A 25312-nucleotide genomic window follows, 5' to 3' on the forward strand; every position below is an offset into this window, starting at 1 on the left:
TTGCCCAGGCGGAAGCATGACCCGCAGGCTGAAGAATGCACCACTGCTCAGCTCCTCGAGGTCTCATGAAACCTTAGAGAGAGATGACTCACCCCACCTGATGTGGATTTGTTCTTCTTTAGAACAATTTCCCACAAATAATTTCCTCACTTTTCATAGAACAGAAATGATTATGCCGTTAGGCGGTTAGCAAGCATACTCTCATCATTAAACACCAGTTTACACCCTGGCTTACTCAGTGCTGCCAGACATGCACATGCAAGCTTTTACAAATGTTTGTGTTCACCTGCAATTTTCATATTTGCTCTTGAAAACACCAGCATAACACTGGCGCACCTGGTAAAACTAACTCTGCCATATCATCTGAAGGACGGCTGGGGAAAAAAGAGCTTTCCATTCGGAGGATTTCCCACTCCAATTCCTGATACAATACTACCACCACCCCTAAAGCCCGGAGCAATTCTCTACTTCTTTTAAAAATATTTGCAGACCTTATTTGGGAAGAAGGAAGTTCCCTACATGTGGTTTTAGAAAACAGTTGGAGATGCCCTGTTCTATTTCTCTTTCCAACATTCGGATAGTAAGCACTTGAGAATTTTTGCACACACATATGTGGAAGGGATTACTGTAAAGACAGAGTGAATTCAAATGGACTTGGGGGTAAGTTGGAAATGTTTGAGAGCAACATCTTAGCATTAATATTGTCAATAGCAAAAGCTGCTTCCAATCTGGTCTGCTCAATTTAATCTCTCTATTCATTACAAGAGGACCAGGGATGTGGTTTCTCCTGTTTGGACAGAAATAACAATTTTGGATCCTACCTCCCACCTAGAATAGCAGAGATTAAGGCTGGCTAGTGAAGGAGATGGTGGAAGCTGCTACATTCCTATTCTAATGTCTGATTAAATATTAGGATCAACCTAATATTATTGTGGTTTTTGCTTCATCAATATAATTTCAAACCAACAAATTTTGTTCAAGCTGAGTTTCACTGAAAGTTCTAAATATTAACTTTACAGAAAACATTTTCCAAAGTGTTTAAGTGTTTAGGTAAAACTAGCCCAATTCACATCACAGAATATATAATAATCTCATTCAAGTTAGGGAAGGTGAGGTTGGAGAGCACTAATTGTTATGGCTTATTACAACCTGGTATGCAAAAGATCAGAAGGTCGGCGGTTCAAATCCTTGCGACGGGGTGAGCTCCCATTGTTCGGTCCCTGCTCCTGCCAACCTAGCAGTTCAAAAGCACGTCAAAGTGCAAGTAGATAAATAGGTACCACTCCGGCAGGAAGGTAAACGGCGTTTCCGTGTGCTGCTCTGGTTTGCCAGATGTGGCATAGTCATGCTGGCCACATGACCCGGAAGCTGTCTGTGGACAAACGCCGGCTCCCTCAGCCCATAAAGCAAGATGAGTGCTGCAACCCCAGAGTCATTTGCGACTGGACTTAACTGTGAGGGCTCCTTTGCCTTTATGCAAAGTAAAACCCACCAAAAAGCAAAGCCATGCAAAGCCAAAATCAAGGAGAAAGCTATAAAGCTGTTTTCATCCTACTGTGTTCATAATTATCCCACCCCATTCTCAAGTAACAACTTTGAAATTACCTACCATGCACAGAGAAGTTATGAATCTGAATCTGAAAGACTGAAATGGTAAGCAAAAGTTTGAATGGCCCACATGCTAAATCCATTGTTTGATAATGTTCCAAATATATGAGAAACTAATATTCCAGCACTGGCATAACAAATGCAATTGTTCTGATTAATGTTTTTTTCTGGGATGCAGGGGTGATTCCAAAGGGGTTGGAAGGCAAAAAAAGGCATGCAAACGTCGATTCATTAGCATGAGCTTTACTGATAATTTATCCTGTTTCCTAATGAAAGCAAAAAACCCCCACCATGTCTCTATTAAAAAGCAATCAGATTTGGTATGTTGGTGACACTTTAAAGAGCACATTATGTGGGAAAACAAAATAAACATTTACCCTGGCAAACGAAAGTAGGCTTGGGGTTTTGACATACTTGGCAGGCAGGCAGAATTATATTCACATCAAGCTTACAGAAAACCTAATTTAATATTTAAATATTTGCTTAAGTAATATACTATTTTAAAACAACACATTAAAATATACATTTTTGACAAGATGTTTTAAAGATTCTATGAAGAACACTCCATAGAAGCCATACATTTAGGTGAGATCCCATCCGCTTTCAAAAGGTAAAATCATCTCAGTGCAGAATCTTCCAGAATATTCCCAGCAATGGCAACTTTTAATCTCACTCCCCACCGCTACTCATCCATATCACTTTTTATAATGAGGACAGCAATTGTCAGTGCATTGTGCACTCAACGAGGAATTATTGCCTCTTCCATTCAAAAGGTCAGGTCAGGCCAGCTGTTTTAATCAGCCAGGTAGAAGATTAGAAGATCTTTAAGGATTCCCTTTACATCCTCAGGCTGCACAGCCTTAGAATATCCACAAAAGGTCAAGTTCTTGCAAAGGGTATACCCACAGATTCTGTAATCAATGCAGCGTCAGGTTCAGAAATAGATACAGCTGAGTTTATCTGCAACTTGTCTTGCAAACCAATCACAGTGGGAAACTTCTCTTGAGAGCCACGATGCAAAAAAGGCTTCTCCTAATCTGGAACAGCTCCACCCTGTGCAAAGGTAGTGATGGATGGCAGGAATGTAAGATTTCTTTGGCACCACCGCCGAATAAGTTCTAAATGGGGTTCTAGTCATCCTTCAAGAGGATTCTTTGTGAGTTTTCCTCCATCATCATTCTAAAGGTTATCCCTGTTGTGCCATCTCTCCATTTGCCCAGACAGCCAATGAACTGACTAACCAAAAAAACCCCACCTTTGGTCCCTCTCAAACACAACATAAAGTACTTTGTGTAGCTGCTGCCCCTCATTTCAGGCTTTTGGAATCCTTGGGCAAGATGCCTTCAATATGAGTCCTTCCTGAGTAATTCCACATCTCCCTCATGACCAGCGCTGGCATCAGGGCTCAGCACCACTCTAGGCAACTGCCGAGGCCCATATACCAGCAGCGAGTCCACTGCCAACCCTCCTAGCCCCCTGGCCCTACTATTGTTCCTCCTGCTCCTTGATGTCGCTGCCTCCTCACTTGTCTTATCGGGCACAAAAATAGTGATGAGAGCAAGAAGGGCAGCAGCAACTCCAGTTGTTTTGCCTTCTCCCTCTGGGCAATTATATCAACCTTTATATAACTGAACCCAGCTGTCAGCTCCCATCATCCCTGACCAATGGCCCCACTAGCTAGGAGGGAAGGGAGTTGCAGTCCAGCAACCTCTAGGGACCCATGGTTGAGAAAGGCTGCTCTAAGACAGTGATGTGGGTCTGGCCTACAAGCCCTCATCCCAACACATCTGAAGCTGGCACTCTCCCTGCTGCCCAGTGCAGCCACAAGGAGCAGGCAGCTCTGAGCTGTGCCCTTCAACAGGTGTCCAACGGAGCTGACTCCTGATGCCAACTCCCCTGTCCACCCACCTGTATTTTACCAAGAAACGTATCTTATTTACCTTGACCGTTCCAACTTTCAAGGAGCTAAATCCACCAGCTGTGGGATGCAGACTGTGACAATGTTCCATTGCTAGTGACTGGCCCTTTAATTTTGAGGGATTAAAACATCCGGAAATCTGTCTAACTACAGTCAATCTGAAGACAGCATTATAATATAATATATCATTAGCATCTGATACAAACTGACATGGCTGGCATATATATTTTTAATTATTTCAAAGCGGATGTAATGTGTGCATCCTTCTTCCAAAGAAATTGTTTGATTTGGTTTTCATAAGGATTTCCATCGCCAGATGCTGTGAGTAGCACAATGCTTTTCCTACAGATGTCTGCAGCCTGTGACAATCAGCAGCGCTTTGAATAACACCCCCAGTATAACAGCCCTCTTGTCATCGGTGCTGTATATTATAGCATATGAATCCCACACAAGTGGATGAACAGACTTTAAATAATGCCATCTGACAATGATGGCGGGTGAGGGGGAGAGCCTTGCAAAGCCTTGGAAATGGTTGTTAGCGTTAGGAAATAAAATCCAGGCCACTGGGAGAAAAGAAGACTCATCCTTCTTTCCTTTGATCAGACCAAAACCCTATTTTTAATTACAATTCACAGGAAAAGATTTTGCCAGCATTTAAATACTACTTAGGATACATTGTCTTTCCTTTTATAAATGTAATTCAAAATCCTTTTTTGTTGGAAGAACATCTCAATCCATTGGGGGTTCTTTCACACATTATAGTAGTGGTTACACTAAAACCAGAATATGAGAGGAAGCTAAAAATCTCATTAAGGAAATGCACATACGTGAGTGAATACAGGGGGTTCTGCTTGGGGAGGCCACACTGGCACAACACAGATCTCTCTGGCAATGTGAAAAATGGCCCTTGCTTAGGAGCATGCTTAGGAGCCGAGTGTTTCTGAATGTTCAACATTTATAAAATCTTGCATTTTACATTTTCTTCGCTACCGCACCTTGTTCAGCATTTTAATAGGATATATATAGGATTGCACTAGACAAGAATAGATTTCAAGGGCTACACTTCTACCCATAAAGACTACACTAGCAACGAACATCAACTAACTACTATATTTTGACATACCCTTATATGGGCAGGTCTATGCCTCGATGCCTGTGCACTCCTATGTGAATGTCTCCTCTGGAGAAGGGAAGAAGAAATACCACATAATACCAGACTCCAGCTTCTTATAACCCCCTGAATCCAATAGGACCATTATAGGCAGCGTTTTTTAATTTAATCATTGATTGACAATGACGATGATTTAAATTTCTATACCGTCCTTCATCTAAGGACCACAGGGCACACACACACACACACAAACACACACACACACACACACACACACACACACCTTTAATTTTCTCCTTGAAACAGATCCTATTGATCCATTGGCAAAGAGCGAAATTTCCCACTCTCATGTCTTGGTTGAGGTCAGCAGCTTTTCATTCTGACCCTTCTCCTCCCTGCTCCCCCGTGTTTGCAAAATTATTTTATGCAATAACAATTTCCCAGTGGTATCAATTTGCAGCTGCCTGCCATTGTTCAGATGTGCCTCACCTTCTCTATATAGCGGTACCTCTGGTTGTGGATGGGATCTGTTCCGGAGATCCGGCCGGATCCCGAGGTTTTCGCAACTGGAGAGACCGCTTCTGCACATGCGCGCGTGGCAAAAACCCGGAAATATACTTCCGGGTTTGCCACTCACGTATCCCAAAGTTTACGTAATCAGAGGGATACGTAAGCGGAGATATGACTGTAGTATCAGAATTGTAGAGTTGGAAGGTACCCTGAGGGGAGGTCAATAGAAAATATCAATAAATATCTTCTTTCATACCCTTGTGGGTTTTAGTTCTAGGAAGTTCGAAATGTTCTTCCTTAGAGCAGGTGCAGAACGCATTTATGAGCCTTCAAAGACCCTATAAAGAACTAGTTGTAGTCATGTGTGGGTGTGCAACAAAAATACACAAAGAAAGTCAAACAGCCATGAAGTCCCACCTCTGAACAGTGAAACCTTTGGACACCACCTGCGCCTTTTCAATCATATTTGCAAAACCATGAGGTCAAAAAGCATGCTTTTAAAACAAAGGGAGTCTAGATTTTGCTTGTTAAAAGGACATGCATTGGATGCAATCTACATGCTCCCAGATTCTGCAAACGTTTAATGAGCAGAACCAGAGAGAAAACAGTCTAGCACAAGATCTCAGGAGCAATGGTTACTATTGTTAGATCAACATATTTAGAAGTCTAGCTACCACACAACCATCAAAGTAGACATAGTAATCCTTCTGTTAGTATCAATAGCTTCCTTGTCTAACTAACAGGCAAGTGACACATTAATGAAAGTTGTTTGTTTTCACTGGAAGACTGTATTTTAGGAAAGGTGGTGATCAAAATGCATTTTTTAGTTATCTTATTTGTGAATTTTGCAGTATCTTTTAAAAATTCACACACTTCCTCATCTAGCTGACTCCAAAAGGAATCTAGCATCAATCTTGGTTGGCAAGAAGCCTATTTTTGAGGCACTATTTTCTTCTATTCATGTTATTGGCTTTCCACTGTTTATTCAAACATGAAATGTACTATGAAAGCAGCATGGTGCCTCTGCTGCTGAATTATTGCTATGTAACACCCAAGAGTTGGAAATATATCCCTAAACTAGAAGGCAGAGTGACAGATGGATAGTGTTCCTTTTAATCCTCTGGGAATAACAACTGAAACGCAGCATTCAGAGTGCAATATTGTTTGCATTCCAGTTCAGATTTCTGATGGTAAGGGGTCTCTCTCTCTCTCTCTCTCTCTCTCCCTCTCTCTCTCCCTCTCTCTCTCTCCCTCTCCCTCTCTCTGTGTGTGTTAGAGAGAGAGAGAGAGAGAGAGAGAGAGAGAGAGAGAGGAAGAGAGATTCCCATTATAAAACAAATAATGGCAATTGATTTTATTTAAAACAAAAAAAGACTTTACTTTGTGAATAATGTGTTTAAAATATTTAAAATACTTCAACTGAAAAGGAATACAGATTTCAAGATCTTTTTTCTCTATGTTGTCACGACATGTGAAGCACATATTAGACAAAGAATCTTTTATATGGAAAAGCTAGGAAATGCTGTCTTAGAACTGTTTACTGGAAGCTCTCAAGAGGGCATATAACGAGAACACAAATTACACTGACTTTCAGTTGGATTTGGGCTGCATTCAGGGGTCATGTTCCTGATCCTCCAAACCATGGCTGAGGCTGGGAATGAGGTCGCTGCTCCTGGGCTGCCTCCTCCAGTTGTGGCTGCTACCCAGGCAGCAAACAGCAAGTGGCGCCCCCAACTGTGGAGGTAGATAGCCTTTTCCTCCACGAATCTGTCTAATCCTGTCTAATTCTGTGGCACCCCACTTTCTCTCCCCACCAGCATCTCAGCTAGGTCCTTTGCATTCCTACCTTCTCTCTTGCTCTGCTTTCTGTTCATATAAATCTTGGAAAGCACATACAGCTTAAAGAGAAAGTGCAAAATGAGTCGCTCTTCCATCTTTCTTTGTCAGCTCTATGTACGTACTTTCCAAGGCCCAGTATATCTGAAGGAGTGTCTCCATCCCCATTGCTCATCCCAGACACTGAGGTCCAGCTTTGAGGGCCTTCTGGTGGTTCCCTCAGAGTGAGAAGTGAGATTACAGGCAGTGTTAGAAACTGAGATATGAAAGCTAGGAGCTAAATGGCACCTTAAACCGAGGTTATGCGTAACACAAAGGAGTGTCTAGGCGTGCTTTTTTATAACAAGAATACAAAGCTGAAAATGAATGAACTGCAGCTAAAATCTTATGTTCATTTTTCACATGGTCTAGTCCTCATCTGAAGAGTGCAAAAAACAAAGCCATAGTCCCCCTGCCCCCCCCCCAATATTCTTATGAGGGTCCCTTTTCCAATCTTCAGAGAGTGGCTAGAAGTGGGAGGCAGAAAAAGGTCCTCTTTTCCTGGGTTCGAAATTAGCTGGCGCCAGACGCATTTTGCACCTAAAGATTCTCCATTTGCAAACACCTAAAAGTCTGGGTGCCATTAAACATGAAAAAATACAAAGCCCAACTGAACAATTTTCATATAAATCACAACGAAATGTAAAAGAAGGACAACACCCCCAAACAATGCCCCAGCCTCCATTATTCTGACATGACACACATGGCCTTGCTTTGGGACATCTGACAAGACATGTTGGAATTTGGCTTGGGGTAACACAATGCACCATAAAATTGCCTACATCAGTTTCTTAGTTTCTGTTTTAAGAATTAGCATATTGGGGTAAAAAAAAATCCCAAGAGTTATTTTCAAGCAATAACTGATTGACGGAAGCAGAATAAAGTGCTCTTCTGATACAAGAAATGTGGCTTTGTTTGGGATGTTCTACAATACTAGGATTCAGCTTGGAGTAGCAAAATAACTCATGAAATTGCTTATGTCAGTTTCTTAGGTTCTGTCTACAAAGGTTAAACAGAAGCATGTTACGTCAGAACTGTACTGTCTTTTGCCCACAATCAAGAGGTATCTGGAATATGATATTGCTAATATATTTTGGTTAGTAGCTGAGAGCCATATTATAGAGATTTGATATCTTAGGTTTGGGACAATACAAAGTTTCTGAAGGAGCTAAGCCAGCTTTCGTTGCTATACATCTCTCCTCAATACCACTGAATGTTAGTATTTAAAATCAGTGGGATTTAACATCAAGTAAAACACTATGTTTCAAATCAACAAAGAGGCTTTTGTTTTTTGTTGCGTTAACAGCTCATTATCTGACTTTTGTTTATTCCCATAGTGATTGTCATCCCTGTGTCGGCAAATCTCCTTAATCTTAAGATGAAAGCTAACAGAAAGATACTCTCCTTGTGATAGTCAAAGGGTTAAGCTGATATTTTTCAGTAAAAAATGATTACATTCTGTTAATAATTTTTAAATCACCAGTGTTTTTCTTTATATCAGTTATGCAACTATATGATATGCACCCTGGAAACAAATACACACCATTCTGTACACACAGAATACACACACACACGTAATTATTTCAAAAATACAGTTTTTAAGAAATACAACATAAACAATATTTGCTTTCTGTATAATTCATCATAAGTGAAACCATACCACTGAACAATCATATCCTGTTTGTGCCGTAATGACATCAGAAATACATGTTTATCATCTGCTTTGGACAACTTAGCATGTTTTTGGCCCAGGGCAAAGTGGAACCGAAACCATTTGCAGTTGGCCAAACCAAGATAACCACACATTTCTGAAGTAATTGATACCTAAAAGGAACATAGCCTTTAGATCACAGCTCATGATTTAAGTACACTAATTCTTTAAAGGAGGTTGTAAAGATTTTAAAGAGCGCACTGGACTTCCTCCAAAACGTAGCTTGCAGAAACCATAGTCTACTAAACATGGCAAATAAGATATTCTATACTACTTTATATGCTAACTATCATCTTCTTTTCAGGAACAAAACATGTTTCCTGCATTTTTAAAGCCTGCAGTATTTTTTAAAGAGACCCAGACCAAGTTCTTGTTTTAGAAAAGCGTCCACAATAATAAAAACTCTTATTGACCAACTAACATTTGAGAAAGCAGAATGCAGTTTCCTAGTTGATTTTAGGTTTCCAGATACAACAAAGCAGGATCTTTCTCCTGAATCTTTCCTTCAAAACTGTGCATGCCAACTCTCTCTCTCTCTCTCTCTCTCTCTCTCTCTCTCTCTCTCTCTCTCTCTCTCTCTCTCTCTCACTTCTCCTCTTCCTTCTTGGTTTAACCAATGCAGATATGTGGTTAAAATGTATTTGCACACCCAAATTAATAAGAACTTTGTCACTGCTTAGAGATTTTTGAAATACAAAGCAGTGTATAAATACTTTCAAATAAAATAGATATTTTCAGATGTAATGTTAAACCATGTGTGATATGTTGAGAAGTTAGGGGCAAAATTGTAGAAATTGTGTAAGGTTGATCTTTTGTTACATTTGGCCCAGTGCCAAATCGTCTTTCTTTGGGAGACATGTGGAAATTGAGGTAGATCTTTGTTTTACCCTGCCTAATAACCATGCCACTGTGCTGATTTCACAGTTAAGTTCTTAGAAGCAGGGAGTAACTCCCTTCACCCATGAATAAACATAACATGTAGAAAGGAAACATTGCTGGGCCTCCCACCCCTGCTCCCAAATCCATGAGTTAGATGAAGTCTACAGGTGTGGTGTTCGCCATGGGGAAAGACCATATGCGAGGCTTTCCCTTGCAGAGGTCCAGCACTGGGGGCTGCGATTAGGAAGGATGCGGCATTCCGGACAGAGACAGAGGTGGCCCTGCAATCTGTTTTACATGTTTGCTAGTCTTTCACTTAAGGAATTATCTGGTTTCCAGGCTCCAGTTAGAGCCATGTTCCCTGAAGTCCATGCTGTTCCTCTGCCAGGATAGATCAACAACTTTTATGTGACTCAACAATTGCTTGTCATACTTGTCAACTGTATTCAGAAGCTCACTGCCTAGAACACAGCCACCATGGCTGGTCACACTATGGTTATAGCAAACAAGGAAGGGGAGTTGGGAATTCACATTAGAGAGTGGAAAGAGAGAATGGGCAAGTCCACAGATGTTCCTGATTTTGCAACTCTGGTTAATAAACTGTTGGTGTTGAAAGGCCCCCATGGGAAGTACAGTGGTACCTCGGTTTTTGAACAGCTTAGTTCTCAAACTACTTGGAACCAAAACCCAAAGTTTCTGAATTTTTTCTGGAAGCCGAACATGCTCTGAGTATGACTTCCGTTTTTCAAGTGAGGGAAGGCAGCCCAGGTGGCAAGCGAGCAGGCACCTGCCACCCTCCAGTGCTGGGTCCCCCCGCCATCGCTGCCACAACAGCAACCATCCCCTCCTTCATCTCTGGAGGCCCCGGCACTGTGTGAGGAAAGGCTGGGCCGGGGTGGCAGCAACATCCTTTGCCTGCCCACCCCAGCCCAGCCTTTTCTCACTCAGCCTGGCTGCCTTCAGGTGGTGCAGGGGCTCTGATGGCAAGGTGGGGGCTCCTTTAAGCTTCTCCCTTGAGGGAAGTGCAGCCGCGAACCCCTCAACAGAAAGTGTGATGGAGCCTGCACCTCCCCAGCTGAGCAGCCCCGATCCAGCTCCTATTCCTGTGCAAGCAGCAACAGGTTGAGGCTCTCTAAACTGGAAAGTGGGAGCTTTGTGCTGCCTAGCGGAGCAGCCCAATCCCACTGCTACTTGCCTGCAAGCAGGAGCAGGCTGGGGGTGGGGTCAGTGGCGTAGCGTGGGTTGTCAGCACCCGGGGCAAGGCATGTAATTTGCACCCCCTAACCCGTGGATTTGCGCCCCCTAAACTGTGGATTTGCACCCCCTAACCCCCAGATGGTGCGGCCGGGCTACGCCACTGGGTGGGGCCATCCCTTGCCTGCTCACTTGCAGCCCCGGCCCAGCCTTCCCTCACTTAGCACCAGGGCCACAGGGCTGCATTCAAAATTAAAACTGAAACTTTCCAGAAAACCACAAAACCAACAAACTTGCAACTCGTGAAAAAGCAGCAACACAACAAATTGAAAAAAGCAAACCAACCGCAAATGAATCAAAATCACAAGAAAACATAAAACAACACTGACACTGACCCTAACCCTAATTCTAATCCTTACCCTAACCCTAACCCAGTCCTAAAATTAACCCTAACCTAGAAATGGTCTGGTTAGATAGTAAAATTCATGTTAAATTGCTATTTTAGGGGTTGTTTTTAAAAGTCTTAAACGGATTAATCCATTTTGCATTACTTTCTATGGGAAAGTGCACCTTGGTTTTGGAATGCTTTGGTTTCGGAACAGACTTCCGGAACAGATTAAGTTTGAGAACCAAGGTACCACTGTACATGGGAAGCAGTCTGTACCATAACACTTGGAGGTGTCTTGGAGGTAGCAGCAGCCAGAGTCCATCAGTGGAGGACGTGAGCAGATCATCTGGCCCTCCTTCATATCTACTGGAATTCCTTCTTCTCTTGAGGCAGCCGGTGTTTTTGTACCTTTGGCCAGCGAAGTGGGGGTCGCCCCTTAAGGGAGGAGCAAGGGCAAGGGCTGATTAATCAATCAATAGTGTTTGTGGGAGGGGGGCTATTGGTTTAATTTTGTTTTGGGGGGTATGTATTTTGTGTTCTCATTTTGTATTTTTTTGTTGTGAACTGCCCTGTGATCTTTGGTCTAAGGGTGGTATACAAATATAATAAATAATAACAAGAACATTATACTTGAAATGCTACATGTCAGCATGTCAGAAGTTTCTTGCTGACAGAGAATCAGGAACACCTGAAATTCTTCTAGAGGGTCAGGGCCACAATGAAGCCATGTAGACAGGGGAGCGTGTTGCTATAAAGAAAAACATAGTTGTTATCCTCAAGTAGTTAAAAACCTATTGTCAGGGAACTGCCATCAGCTCAGAGGCGAGAGGTGGAAGGGCAGTTGTGTTGCAGGGAGTTCCTCCTCTGGCAAGCAGGAAAGCCAGTGGGGAGGGGGTGCAGGGACCAGGAAATGCTGGGGAGAGCCTCAACACCGAGCCTGAGCAAAGGGGAGGGGAGGCAAGTGCCCCTTTGCCAGCGCCCACTCTGTGCAGTAGGTTTGGGCGGAAGAGGGGAGGAGAAGCATGGGGGTCACACAACTGTTCTGCTGGGGAAGGTACAAGGAACGCCCACTCCCAGATTCTGCTAGCGACTGAGCTAGACACGGACTTGCAACGCTCTTCACTGTAAATATTTTGAAGAAGAAGAAGAAGAAGAGTTTGGATTTGATATCCTGCTTTATCACTACCCGAAGGAGTCTCCAAGCGGCTAACATTCTCCTTTCCCTTCCTGTGAGGTGAGTGGGGCTGAGAGACTTCAGAGAAGTGTGACTGGCCCAAGGTCACCCAGCAGCTGCATGTGGAGGAGAGGGAAAGCGAACCCGGTTCCCCAGATTACAGGTCTACCGCTCTTAATAAAGCCTGGAAAACACAGGCTGGAGTCTTGCCTGTTTGCTCTCGAGCAACCAAACAACCACCTGGCACCTATTAAGTAAATGTTATAGTTGACATAAGAATAGAAGAAGATCAGACTACCGGCAGTCCAGTTTTCTGCTCCCACAACGGCCAAGTAGGAGCTTATGAGTAACCTTCAAGCAGGACACCAGACTTCAGAGGCTGCCTTTGATTCCGGAGTTAATACAGAGCCATCACAAGATCAGTGCTACTGCTCTAGGGCAAGGTTACCAGTCCGCAGATTGACAAATCAGTCCTCTGACAAAATCCATCTATTTAGTAGGAAGTTGAAAATCTGTCCCCAGATTCATTGGAAAAAATCTGGAACCTTACTATAGGGTGTCTTGGAAGCAATGCTCTAATGAGGCACAAGAAGAAGAAGACTAGAATGATATAAGTGAACATCTTAATCCTTTCGTACTATGCTAAAGTGCTTAAGTAAAAGACCAACCTTTTAAAAAAAAAAATATTTTGAGGAGGAAAATATTCAGAATGTGAAAACGTTCAATAGAACAAAAGTGCCCCTCCATGGCAACAAGAATGAAGCAAGATGTCTGCATTGTGGCGCTTGAGGTTGCGTAGGAAAAGAATGGAGAGGAAACGTTACGCTATGAAGATCTTAACTAGCACTTCCCAAAGTGGAGAGAGATTGGCACATGCACAAATTAGCCTAGGGGCCAGGAAAGCGGTACAAAGTCAGATAGCATTTTGTGAAACATATGGCTAGCTTGCTAGATGGTTTTATTTCCCAGCTACAGCATTCAGCTTCATCCAGTGAGGAAAATGCCACATACAGCAGCATATATTGGAATATAGGAATTGGTTCCATACCATGAATTATATGTAAAATATATATTTTCAAACATAAGACAAAACATAGAATTATAGAGTTGGAAGGGACCCCAAGGGTCATCTAGTCCAACCCCCTGCAATGCAGGAATCTCAGCTAAAGCATCCACAACAGATGGCCCTTTCCCAAATTCTCTGACAATTACGCATGTATTGTAAGACAGGTGAAATCCCTGCTTTTTACACAACAAGCAGACAGCCAACATACAGAGTGGTCAACATTTGCATGTCTAATATTTATTTTACATTTAACACTGTGAAAACTCGGTGAGTGTAACACTTTGAACATTTCTGCTGCTTCTAAAACAAGTGGTATGCATATCAAGCTTTTAAGATGTATTTATTTATTTGCAAAGTTACATTTGGTATTGGGATCCCACTAAAATTGTATCTTAGTAGAAAGCTTTGATTAGATGGTATTTACCCTTTTTAGGGTTATGTTAAGTGCTATTTTTGAATTGGGAACAAATCTGGGTTTGTTTGCTATTTTGCCTTTTCCTGCAACTTGCCAGGAACATCTGCTTAATTAAAATATTAATTTCTGGCCAAGGCACCTTCCAAATGGAATGCACTCCCCATTCTCTTGAACACTGATGTGAGTCCATTAGTTGCCGTGTAAATGGGGGCTGTAGGTGAAGGATCCTGCTACACATCAAAGGAGCTGGGCTATGTAAACTTAACCTTCCACGTACAGGAAAAAAGTCCAGAATTTACCTCCATTCTCTCTAGTTTTACATCATCAATATCATCATCTTCCAACAAGCCCAACAGCTCTCCAGTCTGATCAATAGAGATAAGAAAATCTTGAGCAATTTTCTGACGTTTATTGGTGCTGCTGCTACTGAGTCTGTCTGAAAGAAATTGAAGGGGGAAACAAACAATTTGATTTGATCCTGGTGTTATCATTGACGAAATACATAATATATATGAAAAGATAACACCCAGGCACTGAAGAAATGTGAAGGTCTAAGACTCATTGCTTCTAATATGGTCTCCAATTTCTCAGAAATCACTCATCTCAACCTGATCCAAAACACCCACCCACCTCACTCACACACGAAAACAAAGATCACCACAGCCAATCACAAGCAAACAATCACACCCTAGGCCAACCCCAACCTCTCTCACCACCAAAGGAACACAAGTGAACAACACAAGCAACGCTGACACCAAACTACATACATTAAGCATAATAGAAACACCGCTACCCGATCCCACCCCCATCCATCTCCCGTCCCTCCACCCCCTTTCTTTTTTTTCTTTTTTTTTCTTCTCCCCCAATGCCTCAACAAAGGAAACAGATTTGTAAAAATGTTACATGGGGGGAAAATACGAGGCATTACACTTACACTGTAAAACAAGAAAATCCTTAATAAAATATTTAAAAAAAAGAAAAAGAAATCACTCATCTTGCTTATGGCCGATTCAAATTTGGTGCAATGTTGTTCACTATATCATGCTCAAAATCATAACATGGCATACCATAATGGCTAATGACATGACAGTCTCTTCACCCCTTTCTGGCATAGATCCATGTCAAACTTACTCTTTGAGGTATGTCCTTCACGTAATCTACCACAATATCCCAACAAGCCTCAGTTTTAAGGAGGACACAGGAAACATAATACAGACATACCTTGGAAGTTGAACTGAATTCACTCCAGAAGTCTGTTCGACTTCCAAAACGTTCGAAAACCAAGGCGCGGCTTCCGATTGGCTGCAGGAAGCTCCTGCACTCAATTGGAAGCTGCGGAAGCAGCGTTGGACGTTCGGCTTCCAAAAGAATGTTCACAAACCGGAACAATCACTTCTGGGTTTGTGGTGTTTGGAAGCCAAAACATCCGAGTACCAAGGCGTTCAGGATCCAAGGTACGACTGTAAAACCAATCACACAAATCATATAGATCTCAAATGTGAAATGGGTGTGGTAGAAGTCACTTTCACCTGACAGGATGGCAGTGTGTATGACGACTTGATTGACAAAAATTAATATTATTAGGCTGGAACCCAATACATGGAATTATGTCCAGGCATTCATAGTTCTTTGTGTGTAAGTTCCATTAAACTTGTCCAAGTGTCCTTAGCGCAGTGGAGGCTCCTCTCACAGTTCATGGGCTTCCAGGGAATGCCTGCCATTTCCAGCAGCAACCTCTCCCATGGCTCTCTTTTCTCACATCTCGCTACTCCTCCACCATCATCGCTCTGCTGCTGTCCTTCCTCATGCTTATCTGCATCAGTCCTGGTCTCCTTCCATCTGCACTGTCTTCCAACACCCCCATTTTTTAATTTTTAAGGAGGTTCCTGAGTTCCAGTCAGGCTGGGATTCACATTTGTGAAATTTCATCTCTAATCTCAGATAAAGTGTTGCTGATTGTGGTTACTTAGTGGTGAAAGAAGTGCATTCCATACATTCCCAGAAACACCTTAGCTATTTTCACATTTTCAAAACATAGTATTTAAGCAAGAAGATGAGTAATGCTGCTTCCGCCAAAACACAACTATTTATGGGACAGAAAGCCTCTATAGCTTTACCTCAGACAACCACAGACATTGTCTGGCCTTGGTCAAATCTCTTTCTGTCAGCCTCAGTTCGAAGTCTGTACTTGGGAATTATAAGTAACATGCATGCTGTCTTTAAAGATTTTCTGCCATGGCCTGGTCACCCAGCCGCAAACAAGTCATTTCTCTCATCCCTGTTAAAGGGGGGGGGCAAAGGCATTGGGGTGGGGTGGAGGGGGGTGAGACAAATGTGAAGAGCCGAGTTGTGCTTCAAGCATCACCACTTTGGGGGAGACACCAGCTGCCACTGCCCAGAGAGAAGGGAGAGGAGAAAGGTTTTTCAGTCCACTGCCGGTGTACAATTTAAAACACCTCCAAGCTATATATCAGAATTAAGTGATTTTAGATTATCATTGCTTCATAAAATATGTCAGATTCTTTGATAATAAATTAACAAAATGCCTATTCAAATTAATTTTGGAGCCCACCACCTTCCCCCTTCCACTTGGAGGCTGCCACACGTAAATTACACATGCTGAAATCAATTAAGCCTTTTAATCAGCACCAGTTCCTTAGCTCAACACAGCTCTTGACATTGAACAGATCTACTTATCATTTGGTTGCTGGACTGCCATACTGCACTTTTATAAATAATTTGAAAGGAAAAACACAAGGCTAAATGGAGTTCCCAAGTAAGTAAATATTTTTGGGTGTCTAAAGTTATCTGCATGAGGAATATATTTTCCATTTGGTATATACAGTTTGTATGCTGAATACTCCCCAAAGAAATACATTTATTTATTTAAAATATATTTTTATTAAATATTTCTTGGTTTGCAAAAGTATGTGCAATGTCTCTTTTTCAAGTTGCGTTTTCTGCAGATCAGTTTCATTTGTTGAGACATTAGTGTTACATTAGGAAGAAAGGGGGGGAAGAGGTGGAGGGGGGAATGGTGAGAGGGGTGGGGTCGGGGGGTAATGCTTCTATTCTAATTAGCATATGTGCGGGGTTTTGTCTCAGCGTCGCTTGTGTGGGTTCTCTTTACTATTTGCTTGTCTTCCTTCGGTGGTGAGAGAGGTTGGGGTTGGCCTAGGGTGTGGTTGTTTGTGATTGGCTGTGGTGAACTTTCTTTTTGTGTGTGAGTGGGGTGTGTGTGTGTGTTTGGATCAGGTTAGCCAGATTGATTTGTATGCTGCTGGTGGATTCTTGTCACTGTCTTGTTGGGCTGTGTATGTGATGAAGGGTAACCATACCGGGGTGAAGGCGTCTTCTTCTGTTTGTCCCCGTGTCAGTTTTAGTTTGTTGGTTAGTTTTTCTAATAAGGCTGTTTGATACCATTGGTCCATGCTTACTCCTGACAGGTCTCTCCAGCTAGGATGTTTCTGACTGCTGAGAGTAGGTGGGTTATGAGTTCTTTGTGATGTGAGTGGCATTATTGTCTTGGAAGATGTTTAGTAGGGCCAGTTCTGGAGTGACTTCTATTATTTGCTTAGTTATTTTGCATATTTCTTGTATGATTGATGTCCAGAAGAGTTGGATTTTAGGACATTCCCACCACATGTGGAGGTACGTGCCTGGGGAGGTGCATCCTCTCCAGCATTTTGGTGAGGTTCCTGGGTGTATTAGCATTAGTTCCTGTGGTGTTAGGTACCACCTGTAAGTGAGTTTCAGAGTGAGTTCTTTTCTTTTTGCTGATATGGATTTAAAGGGAGTTTTAGACCAGAAATACCATTTATTTACAAGTTTACCTACCTTCAAGAAGATCATCTTCTTCAATGCCTTTGACAACTTTAGATTTGTAGTCTCGGAAAAACATATATTTAAGTAGCCTTCTAAGCTTTTTCTAGGGAGAAAGAAGAGTGCTAATTACAATGGATACAAACACTGCCTGCCAGAGTAAGAAACATAGCTCCAAATGAGACACAGCCGCTACCTTAGAACACATACACAAAATTACAAACACACTCATTGATATAATCAAAGTTGCAGGGTGCACAGAAAGGCGTCATTAGGTTGCCAGTGCAGAGGTCTGTTGGCTTCAGTGTTCCTTGGTGTACTTCAAAAGTGGAAGATCTATTAATAAGGCAGGATTTAGAGAATGGCGTGCTTTTGAAAAGAAAATTACCTGTAATTTTTGGTTTAGAAAAAAAAATTACATGCACTTGCACAAGTCCTCTGTTTAACTTAAGTACATTCACCTAGTATTTTCACATGGCAAAGTCTGCCAATCAGTTCATTGACAAACTATATGCGACAATGATCATGTCATTAAAAAGCACACTGTGGTCATTCATTTAACAGTAGGCATGGTAAGGGATTTTCACATGGGAGAAGGCTTAACCCTTCATTCTCCAGCCATATTCCATATTAAAATGGCAATGTGTGTGTGTGTGTGTGTGTGACAACAGGGTTCTCCAGAAAGCTCAAACTCCCACCACCACAATGAGCTGCTATATTGATTAAAATCAGGACCTCTACTTCTACTAGCACATTTGTAATTTAACTGACATTCTCCCAAATTTGTTTTAATGTGCTGCTTGCCTCAGGTCCTACTCAAGGCACCAAGCAATTGTGTCTCATAATTTTGATTAAAATAGGCTCCAGAATTGCATAAATGAACACATCTGAGCACCTTTTATGCACTGGGGGGGGGGGAGAGATATAATCTTCCAACTGGGATGGTAGAATATAGGGCTCTTAATCTCAGGGTCATGGGTTCCAACCCCACGTTGGGCAAAAGATTCCTGCATTACAGGGGATTGGACTAGATGACCCTTGGGGTTCCTTCCAAAGCTAACGTTCTCTAATTCTCTGATCTGTTTTGCATGCTTAAAGCAAGATCTGGACTATTTAGGAACTGTAAATGGGAAAGTATTGATGTCAAGAACCTGAAGAATCGAGGATGCTTTAAACTCTTGGCAGATCAGAAAGGACTAACTGGGCTATGCAGCTAGGTGCTTTCCCACAAAGAAATAATTTATCTGGATGGAATTACATTTCATTTGTACAATCTGAAACAAATGTAGAATATGAAGTGAGGTGCAGAATAATTAGTTATAAATAAAATTCTGTCTATAAATACTTTATTTAAAACATGGTAGCCATATCTTTTAACAGAATAGTTTTTCCAACCATTATTTTAATAGTTGCATTTAATAACTGTACCTTATCTTTGCGCATCAAAAAAATAAGATCTTCTGCAGAGATTACTCTTGCTCCTCTCATTTGAGAAACTTCAGAGGCTTGTTGTAACTGTAAACAAACAGGCAGGACAAGAAGAGTGATAACAGCACTAGCATTTGTTTGAAGGTGCTTACTGAAATTCATTAGACATACAGAAATTATGGCTTGGGAAGACCTCAAAATTCCAGGCCAAAGCATGATTCCTCAGTAACAAAATAAAACACCAGCAAAATTACAAACTCCTTCTTCATTATCTGTTTGGGATTTTCTGATTTGCCAGCTGCTATTGCAACATTTCATTTTGGGTCTTTACCTCAAGGAAAATTCATGGTATCCTACAAGCAATCATAGTGTGTGAAACATCCTGTAACATTGAAGGGAAGAATCTAGCTTTTGCATCAATAGGGCAAAAAAGAGAGAAATGTAATGTTTATAGAATACCCACAAATACTAGTGTAGCATTGCAACCCAATGCTAACTTTCCTCCCCCCCCCTCTCTCTCTCATTCTCTCTCTCTCTCTCTCTCTCTCTCTCTCTCTCTCTCTCACACACACACACACACACACACACACACACACACACAAACACACTCACATTTAAAAAAAAAATTCAAAGGATACCCTCTTTGAGTGCTGATGCTAAGAACCCCTCCATTGTGGCACAAGGTCATTGTTGGCATCCATCTTTCTCAAGAGACAATGGAGTGCTTTTCTGGGGGGGGTATGTCAAACCACTGTGTTAGCAGCACCAGTGAATTTCCCGAGGCTCAAGCCTGGGCAGTGTATCTGGAGATATTGGGCTGCCTGGACACCAAGGCCTCTCTGATGTGGTCCACAGGAAAGCGGAGCAGGACGTTTGCCACCATCTTGGCTGCAGGAGTTGACACATCTAAAACACTTCTATATGCCAAGAGTAAGTTTGTAAGGTTCAATCCTGCTTCTATTTGTCCAGGCAATGCTCATTCCCCAATGGCTTCTTTCCTGTAAGGACTCTCTCTGTGTGTGTGTGTGTGCATGGATTTAGGAAGATGAAAGATGCAAAATGAACAATGGGTGCTGGTGCAGACTTAATTTTTGGAAAGCCTAAGCTATGTTAAAATTAACTTTCACATCTGTAAGATGAAACAATAAATAGAAATAATTCCACACACACACACACACACACACACACACACACACACACACACATATATATATTACTCACCTTTCACAAAATGCACCTGAAAACAATTTTAAGAAATTCTAACCTTCATATGCCAATGGTTTTACTCTAGTAGTGGCTGAATAAGTATATTATTAATCTAAGATCTCATGCTGGTATGACTTGAAATAGGCCTATTCAGAAGTTAAAAAGATCAACAAAAACAGTAGCTGTTTCTAATATGGAAGTGGGGTGGGGGCAAGCTTTCAGTTTTGGCAAGTTTTCAGCAGGAAAAAGATTCAGTCAATAAATCATAATACTGGACTGCATTATTTTTTCCCCAGTCTAATCACATGCACACAAAATGTGGACTGTATCTGGTATGCACAACACAAAACATACTGCACACAAAAAATTCACATTATTTCCTTTGAAATGCTGAGGAGGCCTTTGCAGCTACAAAGACAAGAGAACTTTCAGGAATTCAGAAGTCACAGTAACATAATCTTCCTTGAAACTGAACTGGAAAGTATAAGAATGTGAAAAATGATAGTTCTCTTTCTTTGGCACAGAAAAGTGGCTTCTTATTCTGATTAGTTTAAGGATACACAAGGTACTTAAATTTCCAGCATAAAGTATAGAAAAGCTGGGTAAAATTATAATACAAAGAACAGGATGAATACCTCATTGGTGTAATTTGGATGAACCCAGAGGACTTACATCCAGCATGCATTTACTCAATAAGTGCTTAGAAAATTGATGTTAGTATGCTGATAATACAACACATCTTTTTCAAATTTCGCACAGATCTACAGAAGCCTTCAAATGAAAAAGATAATATAAAGCTCTGTTGGATAGAAGGTAACACAATTTTAATACACTGCGGCCACAATACATAGCAGGGTGCGCTTACGCCCACTATTTTAGTACACCTGTGTGTATCTGTGGCCACAGGGTGCTAAGCAACACTACTGTGATTTAGCCACTTAATTCCATTAGACAAGGGCTGCAGGCAGACCTACACGCATTCCATGTTTTATGTGTAAAATCCAGCTTCCTACAGATGCACACACAGATCATGGAGAAGGGGCTCCCTGTGTGATATCAGGATGGGGCCATTTGTTGGACTACATGGGAATGCTTGACGAGGTACTCTATATGGTACTCTTTATTTTAAAAAATATTTTTTTAAATTGTATCACCAGTTTCTTGAAAACATGAATTAAAGGGGCCTAATTATGGTGAAAGTGAAATTATTGGTGAAAACAGCACATCACAGTAGTTAGAAAATGGAATGCCTGTGTTTTGGGGCCCATGGGCCAATTTGGAAACAGCTGGTTAATACAGTGGTACCTCTGGATGCGAACGGGATCCGTTCCGGAGTCCCGTTCGCATCCTGAAGCGAACGCAACCCACGTCCACACGTCTGCGGGTCCCGTTTCGCCACTTCTGCGCATGATGTCATTTTGACCGTCTGCGCATGTGACGAAACCCGGAAGTAACACGCTCCGTTACTTCCGGGTCACCGCAGCACGCAACCTGAAAATACTCATCACGAAGCTACTTTAACTCGAGGTATGACTGTACCACGGCCAACTAGATGCCTGTGGAAACCAGCAAGCAGGTTTCCGACCTCCTCTTCCCCACCACTTTAGAGCACGTGTGGGAAACCTGTGGCCCTCCAGATGTTCTTCAGCTCCGATCAGCCCCAACGGTCAGCCCCAACATCTGGTAGATCCGGACCCGCTCAGAGGTCCAAAGTGGCCCATACAACTTCCAATTTATGAGGCCCCTTGTCATAATAAAATAATTGCCAACATATACCGGTATCTATATCAGTTAACAAATAAATTATGTATTTTAACAATCACACTTCTTAATTGCTTACTGTTGCAGCTCCAGCCTGAGAGACTGGACCAAAATTTGCAGAATGCTCATAAAAAGAATTTGTGAAACTTATCAAATTCCAAAGACACAGATTCCCCAGCCTTGACTTAGAACAAGGAGAAATACAGTGGTACCTCGGGTTAAGTACTTAATTCGTTCCGGAGGTCCGTACTTAACCTGAAACTGTTCTTAACCTGAAGCACCACTTTAGCTAATGGGGCCTCCTGTTGCCGCTGCGCCGCCGGAGCACGATTTCTGTTCTCATCCTGAAGGAAAGTTCTTAACCTGAAGCACTATTTCTGGGTGAGTGGAGTCTGTAACCTGAAGCGTATGTAACCTGAAGCGTATGTAACTCGAGGTACCACTGTAGTAACATTTACATTGTGAAAGGATGGTGAGAAAAAACAAAGGAACTTGCTGAATGGTGTTTCCTCTTTACTGCAACCGCAAAAAATATGTCATGAAATCTATTATGCAATTACACTGGATCAAACAACAGGAAAGGAAAGGAATACTAAAGCCAAAGCAACCCCATAAGAATAAATTATTGCACTACTTTTTCGTTCAGGTTCTAACATATGAAATAAAATTGTCCAAGCAACTTAGGATCAAACTATCAAGAAGCTAGTTCAGATGTCTTTTTCAATAAGCAGGATACATACAACTTTCATTTTAAAAGTTCATCAAGCTAATTCCCAAGAGTGAAATATAAGACACATCACTACCTTGAGGCCCTTCATTATTTTAAGACAGAACCACAAAAAACCCTGTGCCTCAGTGTTGTTACACACTAGCTTTTAAATTCATTTTTCCTGTTCAATTTCCACAGAGAAGTCTGTGTGTTTTTAGCCTATGAAACCTCCACAGATATCACATGTGGATATCTGCAAAGGAACCCCAGCATGGGAGGAACCTCTTTTGCCTGTGCATGGACTCCACGTGATCCGTAGCACCATGCGCAACTGTGTGTCCTCTTGCATGTGCAGCTGCTTACATGTTGGAGTTCCTTGGCAGAGGCTTCCTTGCCAGAACTACGCCTGAGGAAAGAGTGCCAGAGGCAGCGCTAGCAGTTCAGCCCTACTCCAGTCTCACCACATGAGCGCACTACAGTACATGTGAATTAAAGCAAGAACACCATTTAATGAGCTCCTGATGGGCCACCATACATGTGGGTTTCCCTTGCCAGGATGGGAGGGATTGCAAGTTTTTCACATTTGCCTTTCACCAAAAATATGATGGGCTTAACAGTATTGTAATGGTCAGTCTCGGCAATCATGGAAGTTACAGTTGAACAACAACTAGAAGGCCTCAGGCTCCCCATCTCTGCCCTAAAATCTCCTCCTTAAGCTTGGAGAGGGGGGTGCACTATTTTGGGCCTCTAACTTTCACAAGGAATCAGAAGTTTTTCAGGAAATGTTAGCATCTTTGATTGAAGTAATAACCTGCTCAGGTGTTCTGTGTTCTAATTTGCTTAAGAACATTACCTGGTGTGTGAAAATCAGCACTTTGGAAAATGGGCAACCTTTGATGATATATTTAGCCTTATTTTGGACTGGCACAAGACAGCATGACCACAATGACCACAATAGGGTAGGCTCTTGGTCAACAGGCTTCCCCAAAACAGTCACTCTCTTCAGGGACTTCTAAAGGGCACACTTGTGAAGAACTATAAATGAGTGATCAATAAAATCATGCTGCCTATAACGGAGCAGGAGGACTGAAGGTAAGGCATTGTACCTTGATCAGGATTTTTAAATAAGAAGTCTTTGTCTTTGCTACTCCCAGAACAGAACGTGATGTTAAGGCCTTAATGGAATTTGCAGACCAAATATAATGACTCCTTCCTTTTGTCCACTTTTCTTCTCTCTCTTTCTCTCTGCTCCTTGCTTTTCTCTCTCCTTAGGTCTTTCTTTTTGTTTTCTCTTCTCCTTTCTGTCCTTGTTCTTTTTATATTAAATAGCTGTTTTATTTCAGTATATTATAAAAATATACTTGATTGATTGATTTATTTAGTCAATCAATAATTAATTATAAGAGGGGGAAAGACATTTGGTAGGTGAGAGCAATGTTTCTCAAACTGTGGGTGAGGGATCCCCAGCAGGCCTCAGCACTGCAGCCTATGAAGGAGGTCCTCCTGTAGCTTTTGGTTGAACAGACCCCATCAGCAACAGCTCCAAAAGGAGAAGCACTAGTAGTAAACAACAACAACAACAAGGAAGAAAGCTGTTGTGGGAGGAGGAAGTGAATGTAAAAGGAGCAGGAAGGTTGGACTGGGGGGGGGGGATGGCAGTTGGGGGATGGGCATGGGAATGCAACTTAAGTGTGAAGTGAAAGGAGGAGGAGAAAAAATAGATGAGTGAAAATACTTTGAGAGGCACATGGGGGAAAATCAGCAAATTCTGCCTAAAATGTCCTGGTGCCTCTAGAGCCAATATCTGTATGTAGGTTAATTTTCCAAAGAGGAATTATATATCAACAGAAAATGATGCCAGGAAATGCTAGCTGCCAGGGAGGTGTTTGAGTGAGTTCCTGCACCTCTTTTTCTAGAAAAATAGCATTGCATGTCATTTTGGTGAGAGAATGCAACACCCCTTCTCCTTCTCTTAGGATTTCTACTGAGACATGAAAAGAAACAAGGCAGTCCTGAGGGAAATGGAGCAGCAAAAGCAATAGGGCAATGCGGGGCCTTTAAAGGTAAAACAAAAAACAAAGGCCACCACTTAGAATTAATCACAATTGAAAAAACAATGATTACGAAAGTTGCTGGTCTTGGTGTTCTCTGTTCAGTCTGCCTGGTCCACTTAATACCCACCTAGTCATATTATGGGAACAAGCGCAACTTCCAAGCTGTGTTCAGTTCAGAAAATGCATCATGATAATCTAACCTCAAAGTAATTAGGAAATGAGTGCCTGAGGAGAGCATTATTATCTCATTTTTTGAAGAAAGGGAGACGATGGCACCCCAGCAGAAGGTGTTCAAAGGTCCTCCTGGCTACCGTCTGTTTCTGGCCCACCCAGAAGGAAGGTGAGATCCAGGAGTCTCCCAAATCCGTAAGCCTGATGGAGGGGGGGGGGAGTGCACTGTGCATTGCATGTTGGGTCATTTTACAGCAGGCAACTACTGTGCACTGGAGCCAATTGCTCCCATTCAGAAGTTCTGGCACTGCC

At 42.0% G+C, this 25312-nt stretch overlaps 1 protein-coding gene across 2 annotated transcripts in view; it reads right to left on the minus strand.

Annotated features, from left to right (window-relative positions):
- Positions 1 to 25312, minus strand: part of SUPT3H (SPT3 homolog, SAGA and STAGA complex component) — a gene marked incomplete at its 5' end in the record, with an annotated part of 218928 nt that overhangs the window by 45658 nt on the left and 147958 nt on the right. For both annotated transcript variants that reach the window (XM_081906472.1, XM_081906471.1), the window contains 3 exons: positions 14149 to 14285; positions 17687 to 17777; positions 19100 to 19186. In XM_081906472.1, the coding sequence (XP_081762598.1) occupies positions 14149 to 14285; positions 17687 to 17777; positions 19100 to 19186 (315 nt within the window). The remainder of the gene's footprint in view (positions 1 to 14148; positions 14286 to 17686; positions 17778 to 19099; positions 19187 to 25312) is intronic.

The sequence above is a fragment of the Podarcis melisellensis genome, assembly GCF_964234715.1.
Source record: "Podarcis melisellensis genome assembly, chromosome: 3".
Classification (NCBI taxonomy): domain Eukaryota; kingdom Metazoa; phylum Chordata; class Lepidosauria; order Squamata; family Lacertidae; genus Podarcis; species Podarcis melisellensis.